Source organism: Triturus cristatus, chromosome 7 (assembly GCF_964204655.1).
Source record: "Triturus cristatus chromosome 7, aTriCri1.1, whole genome shotgun sequence".
Classification (NCBI taxonomy): domain Eukaryota; kingdom Metazoa; phylum Chordata; class Amphibia; order Caudata; family Salamandridae; genus Triturus; species Triturus cristatus.
This window is the reverse complement of record NC_140590.1, coordinates 716,721,980-716,739,074: the sequence shown is the minus strand read 5'-3', so window position 1 is coordinate 716,739,074 and position 17,095 is coordinate 716,721,980. Positions and strand designations below refer to the sequence as shown.

Genomic DNA, 17,095 nt, shown 5'->3' with positions numbered 1-17,095 from the left:
GAGAGAGAGAGAGAGAGAGAGAGAGACAGAGACAGAGACAGAGAGAGAGAGAGAGAGAGAGAATGAGAACCGAATGCTCCCACGCCACGGAGCCGTATGGAAAATGCACAAGTCACTTCTTAGTAAAAGATTCCTTCAATCTGTCCTCTTTAATTGCAATTGTCCAGAGCTTGATATAATACCATCTCACATTTAAAAAATAACATTAAAAGGAATTAAAAAAAGAAAACCTCAATGCCTCAAAGTCCTTACATCTCTTTGGCAATAATAATTTATATCGTCTGTTTTTATTCATTTAGTTGATATAGTAGTACTTTTTAATTTTTACAAAAATAGTACAGATTGCAGTGAAACTGCTTTGCTACACTAGTAACACGAGTTTAACTTGCAAAAGGTAGAACATCTACTACTAATTATGAAAGATCTTCGTTTGTCTCTATGCACTACAATGCTTGGCAATTTCTAGGAGTGGGGGAGGCCATAGAGGAGAGCAGCGTGCCCTCGAGAAGAGGACTTTCAGGCTGCCCATTGCTGGATCTGGAACTGTCCTGGCATTCAGACACTTCGTCGAGAGCACACCCTGACCCAGGTCCTGGTTTGAGGTTCCTCATTCTCCTTGGGCACAGTCACCAGTTCTTCACAAGGTGTCTACATGAGTGATAAGACAATGCGCCATCCCGAATGTTCGTCCTATGAAACACCAATGATGTCCAGTTTTAGTTTGTGTTTCTGGTAGTTATGTGCAGCTGGCCTGCACAGTTCTTGAAGCAATGCTAAACCGAACATGGCAGATCAAAATCTCACCAATCGCCCTATTACCCAATGGCCGATGTTTGCAGGCCAGTGTTTCTTGGAGAAACTGCCCAGGGATGGTTGTTGCTGTCCTACCACCACAACACATTTAAAACCAGAGCACACGGGGTGAAGGAGTGCAGAGGGCGCTGTTAAGGGCTGGGAGACACAACATATTCCCATTGCACTGAGCGCAATCTATGTGTACCTCTCCTGACCACTCTCGCAAGGACCAGCTGGGACTTGAGTTGATGCCTTCAGTACTGCGAAGTTAAGCATCCATGCAGACGTAGCGTGAAAAGCACAAATATCCTTCTCAATAGAAGCAATGGTTGCCAAGAAATGTTCCAGTAAAAGTACAGACATCATTGTTTAAAAAAATATGCACCAACAAACAATGTGATGGTTAGGCTCGAAAGGAGAGGATATGTACTGTACATAGTTGCCGGCTCCTTTTTAAAATAGTGATGCAAGTTTGACACATCCATCATCTTTGGGACGAAAGCTGGCCTGTGCCAGATGCGCACTGTCCCTTTACATGATATATGTACACACACACAGAAACAGGCGGTACATGGGAGGTCTGCCAAAGTTCCTGCGTACTAGAACACCATTGACTTGAATTAGTCTGTAGCCATGCCCTTTCTTTTTCCTTGTGCAATCTACTTCCTTAGTCAGTAGGCAATAGAGCATTTGTTATATGGACTGTTTGGGGGCATTTTTCTCTAGCAGAGTGCAAATAAAAAACTCTAGAGCAGAGTACAGGGTTAAGGGAAATGTTTTTTAAAAAAATAAATAAAAAAAAATTTAAAAACATCAGTAGGTGACAACCAAAAAGGGAAGCAAATGACACGAGGTAAGAAAATAAAATCCCATCATATGAAGTGTGCAGACGACTGAGGAAAAAGTGCCGCGCTGCAATGAGGGACCATTAAACCATCCTACCAGTGCCTGCCACCCTGTCCAAAAAGTGCAGACGTGCAAAGCTTGTGTACATACCCCAGGAATCAAGTAGTCGAGAAATCAACAGGTGGCAGAGCACATACTCTGCAAAGGCAGATGATTGGGCCAAAGGCCACAAGAAGCATGTGATGGTGAAGTGAGACGTCTCTATGTCCAGTGTTGTCTCTTGGCGTATTTGCATGCATACACACCCATTATAAGTGTGGGCAAGCGTTCTGGCACCCACACATACCAACCACCACACATGGTGGGTGGACTGGGGAAATGCCTCTTTAATAGCAGCAAAACGAATGCCCTTTCATAAAATCTGCCTCAAAAATATAAATGTATTTCCTATGTTTTTGTGGCTCGATGCCAGGGGTGCCGTCAAGGACTTGAGGCACCGATGATACAGCTTTGTACAAATCTCAAATCCTCTTCTTGCCATCGGTGTATCCACCATTGCCATCTACGTTCCTTGAACCAATCCATGGGGCCCAAGAACCCCCACTGTGCCATTGAGTGTTCACTCCCTCTCACCATCCTCACTGCTGCCTGGAATCAAAGGAAACAGAAAAGAAAAGGACAATTTTTATCTTTGTCATACATTAATTACATTCAGCAATATGAACCCTGACCTCTGCCAAATATAATGAGGGCACAGAAGAAGAATTGGAGTGTTCACGCCTACGTATAGCGCAACCTAAAGAGCGCTATGCCAGCTGGAGTCCATTGGGCAGGTCACAGTCATGGAGAGAGGAGTCATCTCGTTGAATTCAGCTCCACCTGATTCCAAATGGGTCGATTTTGCCTCAACTTGTTTTACCAGGCGTGGGAGCACCTTATCTGATTTAGTCGGCCCATGATTCTGTTGCCAATCCTCAATCAATTTTCTAACGGGGGAGCAGATAATGTCCCCCCATGGCAGAAAAAAGCTTTTCCTTCCCTTAACTACTCTCTCCCGTCCCCTCTCTTGTCCCTCACACAGTTCAGCGCTTACATTTAGCACCAGCTCAGAGCAGGTGGTAAATACATGTGGTAAAAAAATATAGAATAGCAAATTTCATCTGGTTTAATGACTGCAAAAATTGGCCCCACGTGGTTATTTCCCATTCCATGGGGGGATTACTCATAAATTTAGGGATCCACGGTTTTATGGTATCCATTTTATTGACATTTCTGTCTGTATCTATCCATATTTATTTTTTGTCAACTTTATCTGTATTTATCCATATTTATTATGGGTTTGTGAAAAAACGAAAGTTGAAACTGGTATATTTTCACATTTATTTAACCAATAAATATGCAGTCATGCTTGAATACCTGCCAAGTTTCAGTGAAATGCAGAAGATAAATCAATGCCCTTATATGAAAATATGCACATTTCAGTATCCGCCTTGTGCATATCTACTGCTGCTTAAGTCTCTTTACTAAAATTCCTTTCTTTTTTAACCGCCTTACCTATCAATCCACACAGTTATTGGCCTGGCAGTCATGGCAAAGTGTATTTAGAATTATTAAAATTGCACCCAATTTCCGTTTTTAGCCACATTTAAAAATAAATACAGACAAGAAAATAAATGGTTTTCTGTCTGTATTTATCTGTAAAACTCAGTAAAAATGCAAAACAGGGAGCCTTAATCATAATTGCAATGTATGAGGTTTGACTTTATCGCAAGGGTACCAGTATAATCCCATGTGATTTTACTGTGGCCCTATACCGTGCAGCTCGTAATCAGAGCCTAGGTGACCCTTCTGTAAATAACAGGAGAATTGGTGCATTGCAGTTTAATCATGGTGTATTCCCAGAATACCAAAATCTTTTCAAATGAATGCCCAAGGCTGTGAATATATTGCCTTGCGGACATGTATTAATTTAGTCACTGTACCAAGGGACAGTGAGGTTAAATGACTCAGATTTATGAAAAGAAATGGCCAACACACGTGCAATACATTTAGGTAGATACGCAGGCAACCACAACTGTGCCTATTCCAAGTAAGGCTAAAATGGGATTAGGATTAAAATGGTCCTGCACTGCCATTCCACTGAACAGAGAGTTGATTTTTCGGTCAACCATCCTCTATATCCAACTGTAATAATTGTCTCTCGATTTTTCCAACCAAACTCAATGCCCTTGACTGGGAAACGAAGGGATGTCCCTCTCTCTATTCCCATCAAACTCATAGCATTTCAGTGAGAGGTACAAGGCCGGACTGGAAACCAAAATCTGCCCAGGAAAACATTTTCAAACCAGCCCCACACCGCAAAAAGACATGGCTAGAAGGCGGCCATGGCGACTTTCATGGGTGTAAATACGACCCCCTGTGAGGTAAAAGTTTCTCTTCTTTTTTGCTCCTTACCTAGCCCTGTACTCCCAGCTCCTTACAATTGCAGCCCCAGTGCCTACCAGTGACCACAAGTTTCTCTCTACTACAGTTGGATATGGGAACTAATCAGACATCACAGCTTTTACACAAACACTCCTTAAATCACAGCTGTGTGTACAATACCTAATCTGTCATCACAACTATGTACAACAGCATTACTCAGACAACAGCCGTGCTGTACACGATTGCCTCAAACGGCGTTGTGAGCACCCCGCTCCTGGAAGTCCTTTTATTTAATGAACTGGGCTGTTTACTTATAGAGCATGAGGTAAGCTATTGTGAACAATAATGCTTATTTGCCTTCTGACGGTCAAGTAAATGAAATTAATGAATCCAATACTTTTCTAATAAATGTTTTAGGCTATACATCCACCTTCTATTAGGCGAGGTTAAAAGTACTGTTACTGGACTTAAAGATAAACAATGATATCGAACTTTCATGAAACTGTTGCCAATATTCTTAATAGGCCGTACACCCAGCCCTTCTAATGGTGTAAATAAGCAACATGAAGTATGTAAAAGAATTTCTTTAGATGAGCAATGATGCCTTAGACACAAGTACCTTGTTTTTTTCATTCCACTAATTGTAAACATTCTTTCAAAACAGTTTTGTTAAACAGTCCGATCCTTGACCTGATGATGATCTTGAAAACTGGGAGAAAAGGGCTGAAACGTAGCGAAGGCATAGTGGGATCATTCGGTCTAAAATGACTTCTTAAACTTGTATACATAAAATATTAAGGAGGTAAACACAGTTAGCAATGTGTGCTTAATACTATGGTTTTACTCATGTTGCAAAGTCCAACAATAATTTCTTCTGTAAACTAACTGCACAACACTGGTTTCCGGTTATATTTTTTAAGGACACATTTCCTATCCAATGTTGTACATATTATGCTTTGAGTGTTGTTTGCTTTGGGCCCTTCTCCTCCGTTGATAGAGGTATCATAAAGATTGTCTTCACTCTGCATTTAGTTTAAATTAGATTATTCGCTTCCCATTTGGGCTTTCTTTTCTTAGTGAACATCTGCAACAAACTGTCCCCTTTTTTAAAAGGTTATATAGTGCAGAGTTAATGGTCTGTTCCGCAATGCATTATAAATAATGTTATTGAGGCTACTACATGATAAATGTGCAGAACAAGTTACTTACCTTCGGTAACGCTTTTTCTGGTGGATACAGTATCTGCCTGTGGATTCCTCACCTTGTGAATATCCCCTGCGCCAGCATTCCACGGAACTTTTCTTCCCCAGCATTCCACGTCGACGTGGGCGACGTCACAAAACATCGGCTCCGCACGCGACTCCGTACGACGTCATCGGAGCCATAAGAAGCCCACGTCGGCGTGATGACGTCAGTTCCACCCATTTTTTCCGTGCCTTCGAGGCGAACAGGTGAACCAACGACAATCCCAAGTATACACAGTATATAGAAAACCAATACATATACATAGCATACAAAACAAAGGAATGCTAATCAAACAAGCATTTCCTACAAATGTACAAGAGAAAATACAAGCATTTCAAACAAGACCTATTTCATGGTATACAAAAGGTGGACAACGGGGAGGCGGGTGGGTTGGTGAGGAATCCACAGGCAGATACTGTATCCACCAGAAAAAGCGTTACCGAAGGTAAGTAACTTGTTCTTCTGATGGATACATCTGCCAGTGGATTCCTCACCTTGTGAATAGATTCCCACAGCAGTCCCCACTCCCGGAGGAGGGTGTCCACCTTTCTATACCAGAAAGTCTTGCAAGACAGAGCGCGCGAAGTGGCCCTCCCTCCTCATCTCAGAGTCCAAGCAATAATGCTTTGCGAAAGTATGGAGGGAGGCCCAAGTCGCGGCCTTACAAATATCTGCCACAGGAACACCCCGGGCCAGAGCAGATGTTGAAGACTTAGCTCTAGTAGAGTGAGCACGAATACCCTCAGGAGGAGTCTTACCAGCCAGGGCGTAGCAGATCTTGATGGTCAGTATAATCCATCTTGACAGCGTGCGCTTGTGCACCGCTTTACCTTTAGAACGACCAACGTAGCCAATAAAAAGCTGGTCATCAATACGAAAGTCCTTGGTCCTGTCCAAATAAAAACTCATAGCCCTCTTCGGGTCAAGGCGATGGAGTCTTTCTTCTTCTTTGGAAGGATGAGGGGGTGGATAAAAAACAGGGAGGGTAATAGACTGCCCCAAATGGAAAGGAGTAACAACTTTTGGCAGGAAAGCAGCCCTGGTCCTGAGAACCATCCTTTCAGCATGTAAGGTAAGAAAAGGAGGTTTGGAACTAAGAGCTTGAAGCTCACTTACCCTCCTTGCCGAGGTTATGGCGACAAGAAAAACCACCTTAAAGGACAACAGCCTCAAAGGACAATTATGAAGAGGCTCAAATGGGGACCCCATTAAAAAGGTTAAGACAAGATTAAGGTCCCACTGAGGCATTACAAATGGAGTAGGAGGAAACATGTTTGTAAGGCCCTTGATGAACCTCAGAACAACCGGAGATTTAAATAGCGAAGGTTGATCTGGGAGGCACAGAAATGCCGATAAGGCCGAAAGGTAGCCCTTGACCGTGGCCACAGCACAGCCCTGCTGAGCCAAGGAAAGAGCAAACTGAAGCACATCAGAAAGATGAGCCTTTAAAGGGTCAATGGACCTCTCCCCACACCATTTTACAAACTTAGACCACCTGTAAGAGTATATGGACTTGGTGGAGTGTCGCCTGGCCGATAAAATAACGTCCACCACATCAGGTGGGAGAGAGAAGGAACTCAGGTTGCCCCGTTCAATCTCCAGGCATGAAGGTGTAAGCTCTGGAGGTGGGGGTGTAGAACCTGCCCCTCCGACTGCAAGAGGAGGTCTGCCCTCAGAGGGAGACGGAGCGGAGGGCACGAGGAGAGGTGGAGAAGATCTGTGTACCACACCCTTCTTGGCCAGTCCGGGGCGACCAAAATGACTTGGGCCCGGTCTTGGCGAATTTTCCTCAGAACCCGAGGAATCAAGGGTATGGGAGGAAACGCGTAAAGGAGTCGTGAGCCCCAACTCAACTGAAACGCGTCCCCCAACGCCCCCTGCATCGGAAACTGGAGACTGCAGAATGACGGGCAGTGCGCGTTCTCTCGGGTGGCAAACAGGTCCACCCGAGGAGTCCCCCACGTCCGAAAGACGTGACGAACCACCTCCGGATGGAGCCTCCACTCGTGGTCGGCGGAGAACTGCCGACTGAGACTGTCCGCACGCACGTTCAGCACCCCGGCCAGATGATTTGCCATCAGACAAATCTGATGGTCCTGAGCCCAGGACCACAGACGCAGGGCCTCTCTGCAGAGACAAAGAGACCCTACTCCTCCCTGTTTGTTTATATACCACATCGCGGTCGTGTTGTCCGTCAGGACTTGAACTGACTGACCGCGAAGGGAAGGGAGAAAGGCCTTGAGTGCCAAACGAATCGCCCGCAACTCCAGAAGGTTGATATGAAACAACCTCTCCTCTGGAGACCAAAGACCCTTGATCTCCAGATCCCCCAGATGAGCACCCCACCCTAGGGTGGAGGCATCCGTTATCACTGTGGCCACCGATGGAGGTAGATGGAAAGGCTTTCCTTGGGACAGATTGCCCTCCACGCTCCACCAAGACAGATCCGCTGCAGCTTCTCCGGAGATCTTGATCGACTCCCCGAGATCCCCGTTGTGCTGATACCACTGCTTGCGGAGGCACCACTGGAGCGCCCTCATGTGCCAGCGTGCATGGTTGACCAACAGAATGCAGGAAGCGAACAGACCGAGCAGGCGAAGGACCTTCAGAACTGGAACAACCGCTCCACTGTGGAATAAAGGGACCATCTCCTGAATGTCGAGAATCCTTTGAGGAGGAGGGAATGCTCGACACACAGTAGTGTCCAGTACTGCCCCTATAAACAGGTTGCGTTGAGAGGGCACCAGGTGAGACTTGGGCACATTGATCGAAAAACCCAAGTCGAATAACAGCTGAGTTGTCACCTGCAGATGACGCTGCACCATCCCTGGGGACTCTGCCTTCAGAAGCCAGTCGTCCAGGTAGGGGAAAACCGGAATCCCCGACCTCCTGAGATGAGCAGCCACCACTGCCATCACCTTTGTGAAGACTCGAGGTGCGGTAGTAAGACCAAACGGGAGGACCGCAAACTGGTAGTGTTGCGACCCAACCGTAAAACGGAGATACTTCCTGTGCGACTTCAGGATTGGGACATGGAAGTACGCGTCCTGCAAGTCGAGCGACACCATCCAGTCTCCTTGCTGCAACGCTTGAAGAACCTGCGCAAGGGTCAGCATCTTGAACTTCTCCTGTTTCAGGTAAAAATTCAAGATTCTGAGGTCCAGAATCGGACGCAATCTGCCGTCCTTCTTGGGGATCAGGAAATACCGGGAGTAGCATCCCTGACCCCTTTCCTGCTCCGGAACCACCTCTATTGCGCCCTTCTGAAACAAAGCTTGAACTTCTTTCTGCAGGAGAAGCAGGTGGTCCTCCGAGCAATAACCTTGGCAAGGAGGGTAAGGGGGAGGAAACTCCCGAAAGGGAAGGGCGTACCCAGTCTCTACGAGGTTCAAAACCCAAAGGTCGGTTGTAACAGATTTCCAACCCCGTAGAAAGTAGGACACCCGACCCCCCACAGGTCTTACATGATCCGGGATGGGGGATCTAGGGCTGCTTCCCTGAAGCCTCATTTGGAGCAGAGGAGGAGGAGGAAGAAGAGGGGTTACGACCAGAACCTCTCCGACCCCTTTGCTTCCCTCTATAGGAGCGATAGAGGGGATTCTGCTGCTGTTGTTGCTGCTGCTGTTGTGGCTGTCGAAAGGAGCGAAAGGATGACCTTCCGAATCCCCTAGCCTTACGGAAAGTTGAACCTCTCACAGGAACCTGCAGACCCAAGGACTTCGCCGTTAACCTACTGTCCTTAAAACGTTGAAGAGCAGAATCTGCCTTCTCCCCAAACAACTTTTGTCCATCAAAGGGCAGATCCACCAGCGTGGCCTGGACATCCGCAGAAAACCCTGAGGAACGGAGCCATGCTTGTCTCCTCGCGGCAATGGACGACCCCATAATTCTCGCCACAGAGTCCGCCGTATCCAGCCCAGACTGGATCACCTGCCTGGCAGCTGCCTGAGTGTCCGCCACAACCTCCATGAAGGACGACTTATCCCCCTCAGGTAACTTAGGGGCCAGAGTTTTTATAGAGTCCATCAGGGCATGAACATAACGCCCCAGCAAGCACGTAGCATTTGATGACTTCAATGCCATACTTCCTGAGGAGAAAGACTTTTTGGCCGCCTGATCAACTTTCTTCGACTCCCTATCAGCAGGAGATTGGGGGAAAGCACCCGAGGCATGTTTAGAACATGAAGCCTGCACCACTAGGCTCTCCGGAGAAGGATGCGTGGATAAAAAATCCGGGTCTCCTGGCGCAACCCTGTATCTCCTTGCCACCTGCCTGCAAACTGCTGGAGCTGACAGAGGCTTCTTCCACACCTCCAATACTGGTTCCAAGAGAGCCTCATTGAAAGGTAGCAAAGGCTCAGAAGCCGACGTCGGGGAGTGCAACACCTCTGTGAGCAGATTGGACTTGTATTCCACAGAGGGCAGCTGCAGATCTAACAACTCCGCGGCCTTCTTGATCACAACATGGTAGGGCGCCAATTCCTGTGGTGGAGAAGACCTTGCAGAAGCATGCTCCCACTCCGGGGTGGTATCCAAACCACTTGCTACCTCTATACCTCCAAACTCATCCGAAGAAGAGTCCACTTCACCTTCTTCCACCTCAGCCCGAAATCTTTCCTCCTCCAAAACACTTTGGGCCTCCCGCCTCGATCGATTCCGGGGAGCCGGCGTCGTCGACGTCGTACGCGGCGTCGGTGGAGCCAAAGGCATCGGCGTCGGAGGCGCTACAGGTGGAGTCGGCGGCGCCGGATGCGGCGTCGATGGAGTCGGCCTCGGCGTCAAAGAAGGCTCCGAAGATTGACCATCCATCCGAGGTCGAGCCGGATTCCCAACCGGCGCCGGAAACTGCCAAGAAGGCGCCATCGGCATAAAAGGCAGAAAAGGAGCCTGAGCGTATTGCTGCGGCACTCCTAAAGAAAACGCCATCGGACCCACGGGACCTGCTGGTGCTCCGGATGGGAAGGATGCTCTCTGAAAAATGCCATACATGGCATTCAGAAATCCCGAAGGATCCGTACCTGGAGCCGGGAATTGGGGATAAGGAACTGCCCCTGTATCCTCCTGTGGAGCCACCGGCGTCGGCTCCTCCGAATCCTCCACCGGAACCACGGAGTCATCAGGCACCGGGACAGACTCTTCCTGCTCCTGCTCCACATCAGATTCCACCCGACCAGGAGTCGAAGCCTTGGACGGCGCCGGAGACGGCGTTGGGGAACGAGCCGGAGTCCGCTTCGGAGAGGGAGACTTCGAAGACTTATCCGGAGAAGGCGAAGGAGACAAGATCTTGCTCTGACGTCGACGAGGCGAAGCCGATCTCGACCTCTTAGACTTCGAGGACCGACGCCGAGAAGAATGCTTCCTCTTCTTATGGTGCTTCTTCGACTTCGACGACCTCGAAGTCGAAGACTCCCGCCTGGACTTCTCCTTTTTCCTCCCTCTCTTCTCCTCACCGATCTTCTTCATGAAGAGTTTGGTCTTCCTCTCCTTCAGTGCTTTAGGATTCATGCTCCTACAGCACCCGCACTCATCCACATCATGATCAGAAGAGAGACACCATAAACAATTCTGATGCGGATCCGTCATGGACATCAGGCCTCCGCACTCCCTACAGGGCTTAAAGCCCGACTTCCTCGTCGAAGACATTCCGATTTTAACAAGAATACACCACTAGATTACAAAGTATCTAGAGAGCACTGGGAAAAAACCGTTGCGCGTCGACGGCGCGGAAAAAAGGGAACTGACGTCATCACGCCGACGTGGGCTTCTTATGGCTCCGATGACGTCGTACGGAGTCGCGTGCGGAGCCGATGTTTTGTGACGTCGCCCACGTCGACGTGGAATGCTGGGGAAGAAAAGTTCCGTGGAATGCTGGCGCAGGGGATATTCACAAGGTGAGGAATCCACTGGCAGATGTATCCATCAGAATACTACTGTTCACCAAAGGGGAGCTTAATAAAACAGTTAATCTGACACCATAGCTGTGTGCAATAGACAACATGGCCCTGAATCTTAAATCACAGCTGTGTACAACTACCCTTTGAAACATCAAAGCAGCACAAAACAGACATGACACTGCTGCTGCCGCTAAGACATCAGAACTGTAGCTAATATAAGGTGACAGCAACGTACAAAATTGAATCCGACATCACAGTTGTGTACAACAACCTCATTTCCAAGCTTTGCGCACAGCAACAGACCTTACTTCATAGGTAAGTGTAACAGAAGATGAATGCTCTCAACAATGTACAGAGTAGTTCATGCATCACAGCTTTGTATGGAACAGCAACTGGGATAGTTCTGGCATCCCTTGTGTGCATACAGTGATGCGACCATTGAACGAGGGGTTTCCTTCACCATCTCTCTGTATCATCAACTTTCCACTCCTGTGTTCCACCAGTAATCCCCGTCGTCCCCACCACTGCTCACCTGCGGCAGATTCCATGTCAGAGTCTGACACATGTGTGATGGAGAACCTGGAGACGGCAGCGGGAGACACAGTAAAGCGTGAGAAGTGGACTGGTACTACTTGCTTCTGCGCTGGTGCTGCGGCGGGGAGGACCGAGTTCACAGAAGTCAATGGGGAAGGGAAGGAGGGTGTCACTGCAATGAGAGGAAAATCGTCCTCCCACTCGAATCCGCCACCTGCAAGAAAACCAAGACCACGTCAGGGGGTGACTACAAGGTTACTGATTATTTCTAACCAATAATGCATTTATTTCCTGACATTCTGGACTCTTTTTATTTGAGAAAGCAACACCTTCAGAAATGGCAAAAGTCTTCTTTTTGCCATTTCTGAGGATCAATTAAACAAAGCCAGGCTTTCTCAGGGTATAGTGCGAAGAAGGTGTGCCCCAGAACCCCTCCCAGCATGGCAGGATTGTGCTCCTAGCCTCAGCATCAGCTTAAGGAAGACCTCTCTATCTCGCATTTAATTTCATGTCCCTCTTTAGAAAGGACAGAAGTGTCCAAACTGTTGACCCTTGCAAATACTATGACTGTGGAAAGAATTATGGCCTTATTGCCTAAAATGGCAGCAAGCAAGCAGTGAGCAGATGCCAAGATATTTTGAGGAGGAGAAATACAGAATGAAGGAGTTGAGAAGAGGGGTTTGAGCTGAAATTTCAGGTCTACAAGCAAAAAGGTATACAAGCGAGGACAAACAAACCCCGCACACCCTTTCTAGACTTTTGACTTTGTAACAGACCTAGTTTTAGGGATGTTGAAGGAAAACACTTAAAAAGTTTAGCTTACTAGAATAATAACTTGTATTTTGAAGCCCAGCCAATGGTTGCAAGATGATGCCCAGCATGTGAATAAACACCTCACGTGATGCAAAACCCAGGGTTTGAGGTGTGAGGCTTCTCTCTCTTCTCTAGTTTGCATTAACAGGGGCTGCCAGTTATTACTCCCTCTTGGCACATGCTAAACATCCTGCAGAAGATACTGTGAGACGTCTTTCGAAACATCTGTATACACGGTGCCATGGTTTGAATGGAGATGAGTTGCCAACAGATCAGAAATCAAATGATTTCTCCCTGTGATAGGCTTTGACTCGTCCACATTGCAACAAGAACCAGTTCGTGCCCTGAGCTTAGCACTTAGTATTTCAGATGGAGCTCTTATCACGCACCGGTCTGCAGTTTGTCCAGTACATCTATCCTGGTTACATCTTCATTCCAGTTGTTCTAGATACCCTTTGACATTCTGCCTGAAAGCTATCAGCACTGTTGAGTCCAATCTCCCTTTTGGTACCGGTCAGCTGACATCATTGGTTCCACTCGAACATCCCCACCAAAACAGAGAAAGGGGGAGTGGCTGATCTATCGTTGTCTGCCACCCTCTCAAGCTCCATTTCATTTGTGTGTAAGCATGTGGGGATTCACCAGTTATAGGGCCCAAAATCCCTTTTCAGTTGCACCAGTCAGCTCGCTGTGAGCAGTTCTTTAATTTCCCTTAAGAGGCATCTTTGAATTTTCCATTCTTAGGCAGTTTTCCAAGTCACATTCAGAAAGAAAGAAGCCATTGTCATTCTAAGGAGGTGTGTTCTCTTTAACATGAATCTAGGTCTATAAACATACGCCTGAATCTTCGTCAATGACCAATAAGGGATGGAAAATAGAGACAAGAGAGGCAAACACGGATTGAGATTGCCAGTAACTTCATGCTTTTTCCACACTTTTAATGGGAAGGTTAGCCTGGCTGCAGACTCTAAAATAAAAAATCGTTATAGCATCAGAGACTACAGATAAGCATAAATGTTTGTTTTCAATTTTGGTCTAGTAGCAATTTGCACCTCTAGGAGAAAATGACTGTATTTGTAGTACAGTGGTAGAGTAAGTGTCGTAAAAAGAAAGCTTCCATTGCTGTGCAAAATGGGTTTGCGATTCGGTATTTGGAAGGGGCGTGTTTAGGGCGTCCCTTCCAGATACCAAATAGTAACCGTATGTATGAATGTTTTGTGACTGAATGCAGTCGCAAAACATTTGCATTTTAAAACCAAACTTCAAGTTGGTGGTAAGCCATTCACAAATGTGAAAGGGTCCCGAAAGGACCCTTTCCCCTTTGGGAAAGGTAAAGCAAATGTTTTTTGAGAGCAGGCAGTGTTCCCACGGACTACTGCCTGCACTTAAAACATGGAAAGAAAACTTAATTTTTCTTTTTTAAATACAACCAGTTTTCCTTTAAGAAAAACGGTCTGCATTAGAAAAAAAAATTGCTTTATTAAAAAGCAATCACGGATATGATGGTCTGCTGACCCCAGCAGGCCAACATCCCCGTGAGTTTAGCGATTCCTAGGGGGGTCACCAATTGCAATCTAGTTCATTATTATTAATGAGGTAGGTCGATTTGCAACCCCCTAGGAATCGCTATATGAAACTCTTGGAGTTTCATACATTAGGACTAGCGATAACCTAATTACGTTTCGCTGAAAATTGCAATTAGGTAATCGCTATTCCAAATTTTGATACATGTGGCCCATTGTGTTATTCACTTGAGGCATTTGTGTAGCCATGCTCCAAGGTGCTGGGCAACAAAGGTGCTCAGCAGCAGCACATTATACTGCTCTACTGCTGCTGAAGACATGCAGTGAATACACACTGCTTTGTCGCGACTTGTCCCTACAGGTGGCCCTATCCACTGCCAGAGGCAGTTCACTCTCAGAAAACAAACAGTTAAAGAGGCAATAAACAGATGCAGTGCTTTAGCCTCAGTACAGCCTCACTGGACCCACAAAAGCGGGAATCCACTTTCATCTGGAACTGCAGAGACAGGAGCTCACACATCTTTTTAGGGCACTTGGGTGAAAGGAACTACAGTGTCAAGCTTTCTCTCTTCCACCACACCTAACACACACAGCAACTCTCTTCCAACCGCCTCTCATCCATTGAACAATTTGGAACCTTATTACATGACCCACATGTTGCACCGCCACCTCTGACCCATACACCTTCCGCCCTAAACTCATGCAAACAATATAAGCAACGTGCCACACCTCACAACTTCGCTTCTCCACGTCTACTGCACAACAATGTTACACCACAAAAACAACACAGCGCACCAACTCACTCTCAAACACTGTCTCCACCACCTACACACGCAGACCCATCAAAATGCCTTCTCAGCCTGCTGGACGAGGACCACGTTACAGAACAGCTACATGATTGCTATCCTAATACAGCTAATACCAGCACTAAAAAAAACACCTGCTACAAACCCACACAATGCTGATCACTCCTCTACAAAACAAAGTCTCACTGTTACCAAAGCACATTCGCTAAACTGTCTACTAATAAATGCTTGGTCGCTCTCTAAAAACAAGCATCACATCTACGACCTTCTCACTGACACAAAACCAGACATACTATTCATAAGTGATTCATGGTTGGGAGATGATATGGCTCAGGTCAAACGATTACCCAAAATCGTATAGGCAAAAAAGGAGGTGGCCTAGCTGTTGTGTTCAGGCAAACATTACATATCACTAAAGTCGACAACGTCTCCATTAAGAATTGTGAGGCTCTTCTCACCAGAATCAATCCTACACCGTCTTCCTCCTGTAACTTCCGTCTTCCTCCTTTACAGACCTCCACTTAGCAAGGCGACATTCGCAGACACACTTCTAGACACAGTTTCCAACCTGACAACAATACACTCCAACCTATGCATTCTGGGTGACCTCAACATTTGGTTTGACAAACCCAATATGCCCCATCCGAAAACAATAATCACCGGCCTAGACGCACTGATCCTGCATCAGATTATCCACAAACCCACACACATCGCTGGACACATCCTAGATATCATTTTTGCTAATACCGAACTAGTTACCTTTTAAACTATAACTCCAGTCACATGGTCAGACCACCATTTGCTTGCTTTTCAACTTAAAATAACCCTAAGCGACTCACCTAAAACTACCTTACGTGCATCCACCTATCGACCATCGAACAAACTCAATTTGGAACACTTAAAACACAACTAACATCCAGTAGAGATCTGGAAACAATACATCCTGTTCAAAAACTATACGAGTGGCTACAGGAAGCTTTTGATATCCTGATACCACTCAAAACCACACAACTGAACAAAAGAAAACAAGCACCTTGGAGAAATACGGAGATAAAAGACATAAAACAACAAACTAGAAAGCTGCAATGTGCCTGGCTCAAAACAAACACCAAACAAGACAAACTTTGTCTACAGAAAATGAACAGATTATACAAGTCAGCTACCAAAAAAGCAAAGAAAAGGTGCTATTCAGACAGAATTCAAAATATTAAATGTGCAAATAAAGAATTCTATAAAATACTCAATGAATTTCGTAAACCAAATTGCCTAGAAGGAAATCATTACACGGACAAAGCAGACACATTGGACTCATACTTTAAACAGAGACAAAGCTCTAACCCTTTTACAAAACAACAATCCAAGAATACTCTAACCCAGCCTCGCCGTTCCTTCCAACACATTTCACACAATGAATTTATGGACCTGGTCAAAGCAAGCAGGCCTGCCGGCAGCCCTTCTGACCCGTGTCCACCGAAACTTTCAAGACAATTCTTCTAACCTCTGCTGCCACTCCAGTAAGAAGAATCATCAAGGATTCCTTAACTACCGGAATATTTCCAGAAGAACTCAAAAAGTCATACATACACCCTTTACTCAAGAAAACAAACTTGGATCACCTGAACCCTGACAACTACAGACCCATTACAAATGGACCTTTCCTGGGCAAACTGATAGAAAGAGCAGCATTTGCCCTAATGTTACAATTTATTGAAGAGAATGCCATACTTTCAGAATTCCAAACAGGATTCCGTCCGGGAAGACGCACAGAATCTGCCCTCCTTGCCATCTGGGATGAACTGAAGAACACAGTTGACCGCAACGGGGTTGCTGAGCTACTCCTCTTGGACCTCTCGGCTGCCTTTGACATGGTTGACCATGACACTCTGATACAAAGACTCTACGAAGTCGGCATAGAGGGAACTGCTCTAGACTAGATCGTGTTATACCTTCGAAACAGAACTAATGTCATCCATACCCCACCTTTCTCATCCAAAACATACTCCACAAAGCAGGGGTCCCTCAAGGCTCTATCATCTGGCCCATGCTTTCAGCATCTAACTGAAGTCATTACCGGTACTGATCAATCAATTTCACCTCACGTGCTATAACTATGCAGATGAACCACAAATACTCCTTCAACTGGGATGCCCCAAAGACATTGGAAACTCGCCAATTTTCAGTTGTCTCAGAGCTGTGGATCAATGGATGACTTGGA

At 46.3% G+C, this 17,095-nt stretch overlaps 1 protein-coding gene across 6 annotated transcripts in view; it reads right to left on the bottom strand.

The window, feature by feature from the left end:
- Positions 1-268: 268 nt before the first annotated feature.
- The window catches only part of AATK (apoptosis associated tyrosine kinase), a 391,342-nt gene continuing 374,515 nt past the window's right edge, over positions 269-17,095 (bottom strand). For all 6 annotated transcript variants that reach the window (XM_085617405.1, XM_085617404.1, XM_085617407.1 and 3 more), the window contains 2 exons: positions 11,737-11,952; positions 269-2,289 (listed from right to left, as the gene is read on the bottom strand). In XM_085617405.1, the coding sequence (XP_085473531.1) occupies positions 2,261-2,289; positions 11,737-11,952 (245 nt within the window). In that variant the 3' untranslated portion in view covers positions 269-2,260. The remainder of the gene's footprint in view (positions 2,290-11,736; positions 11,953-17,095) is intronic.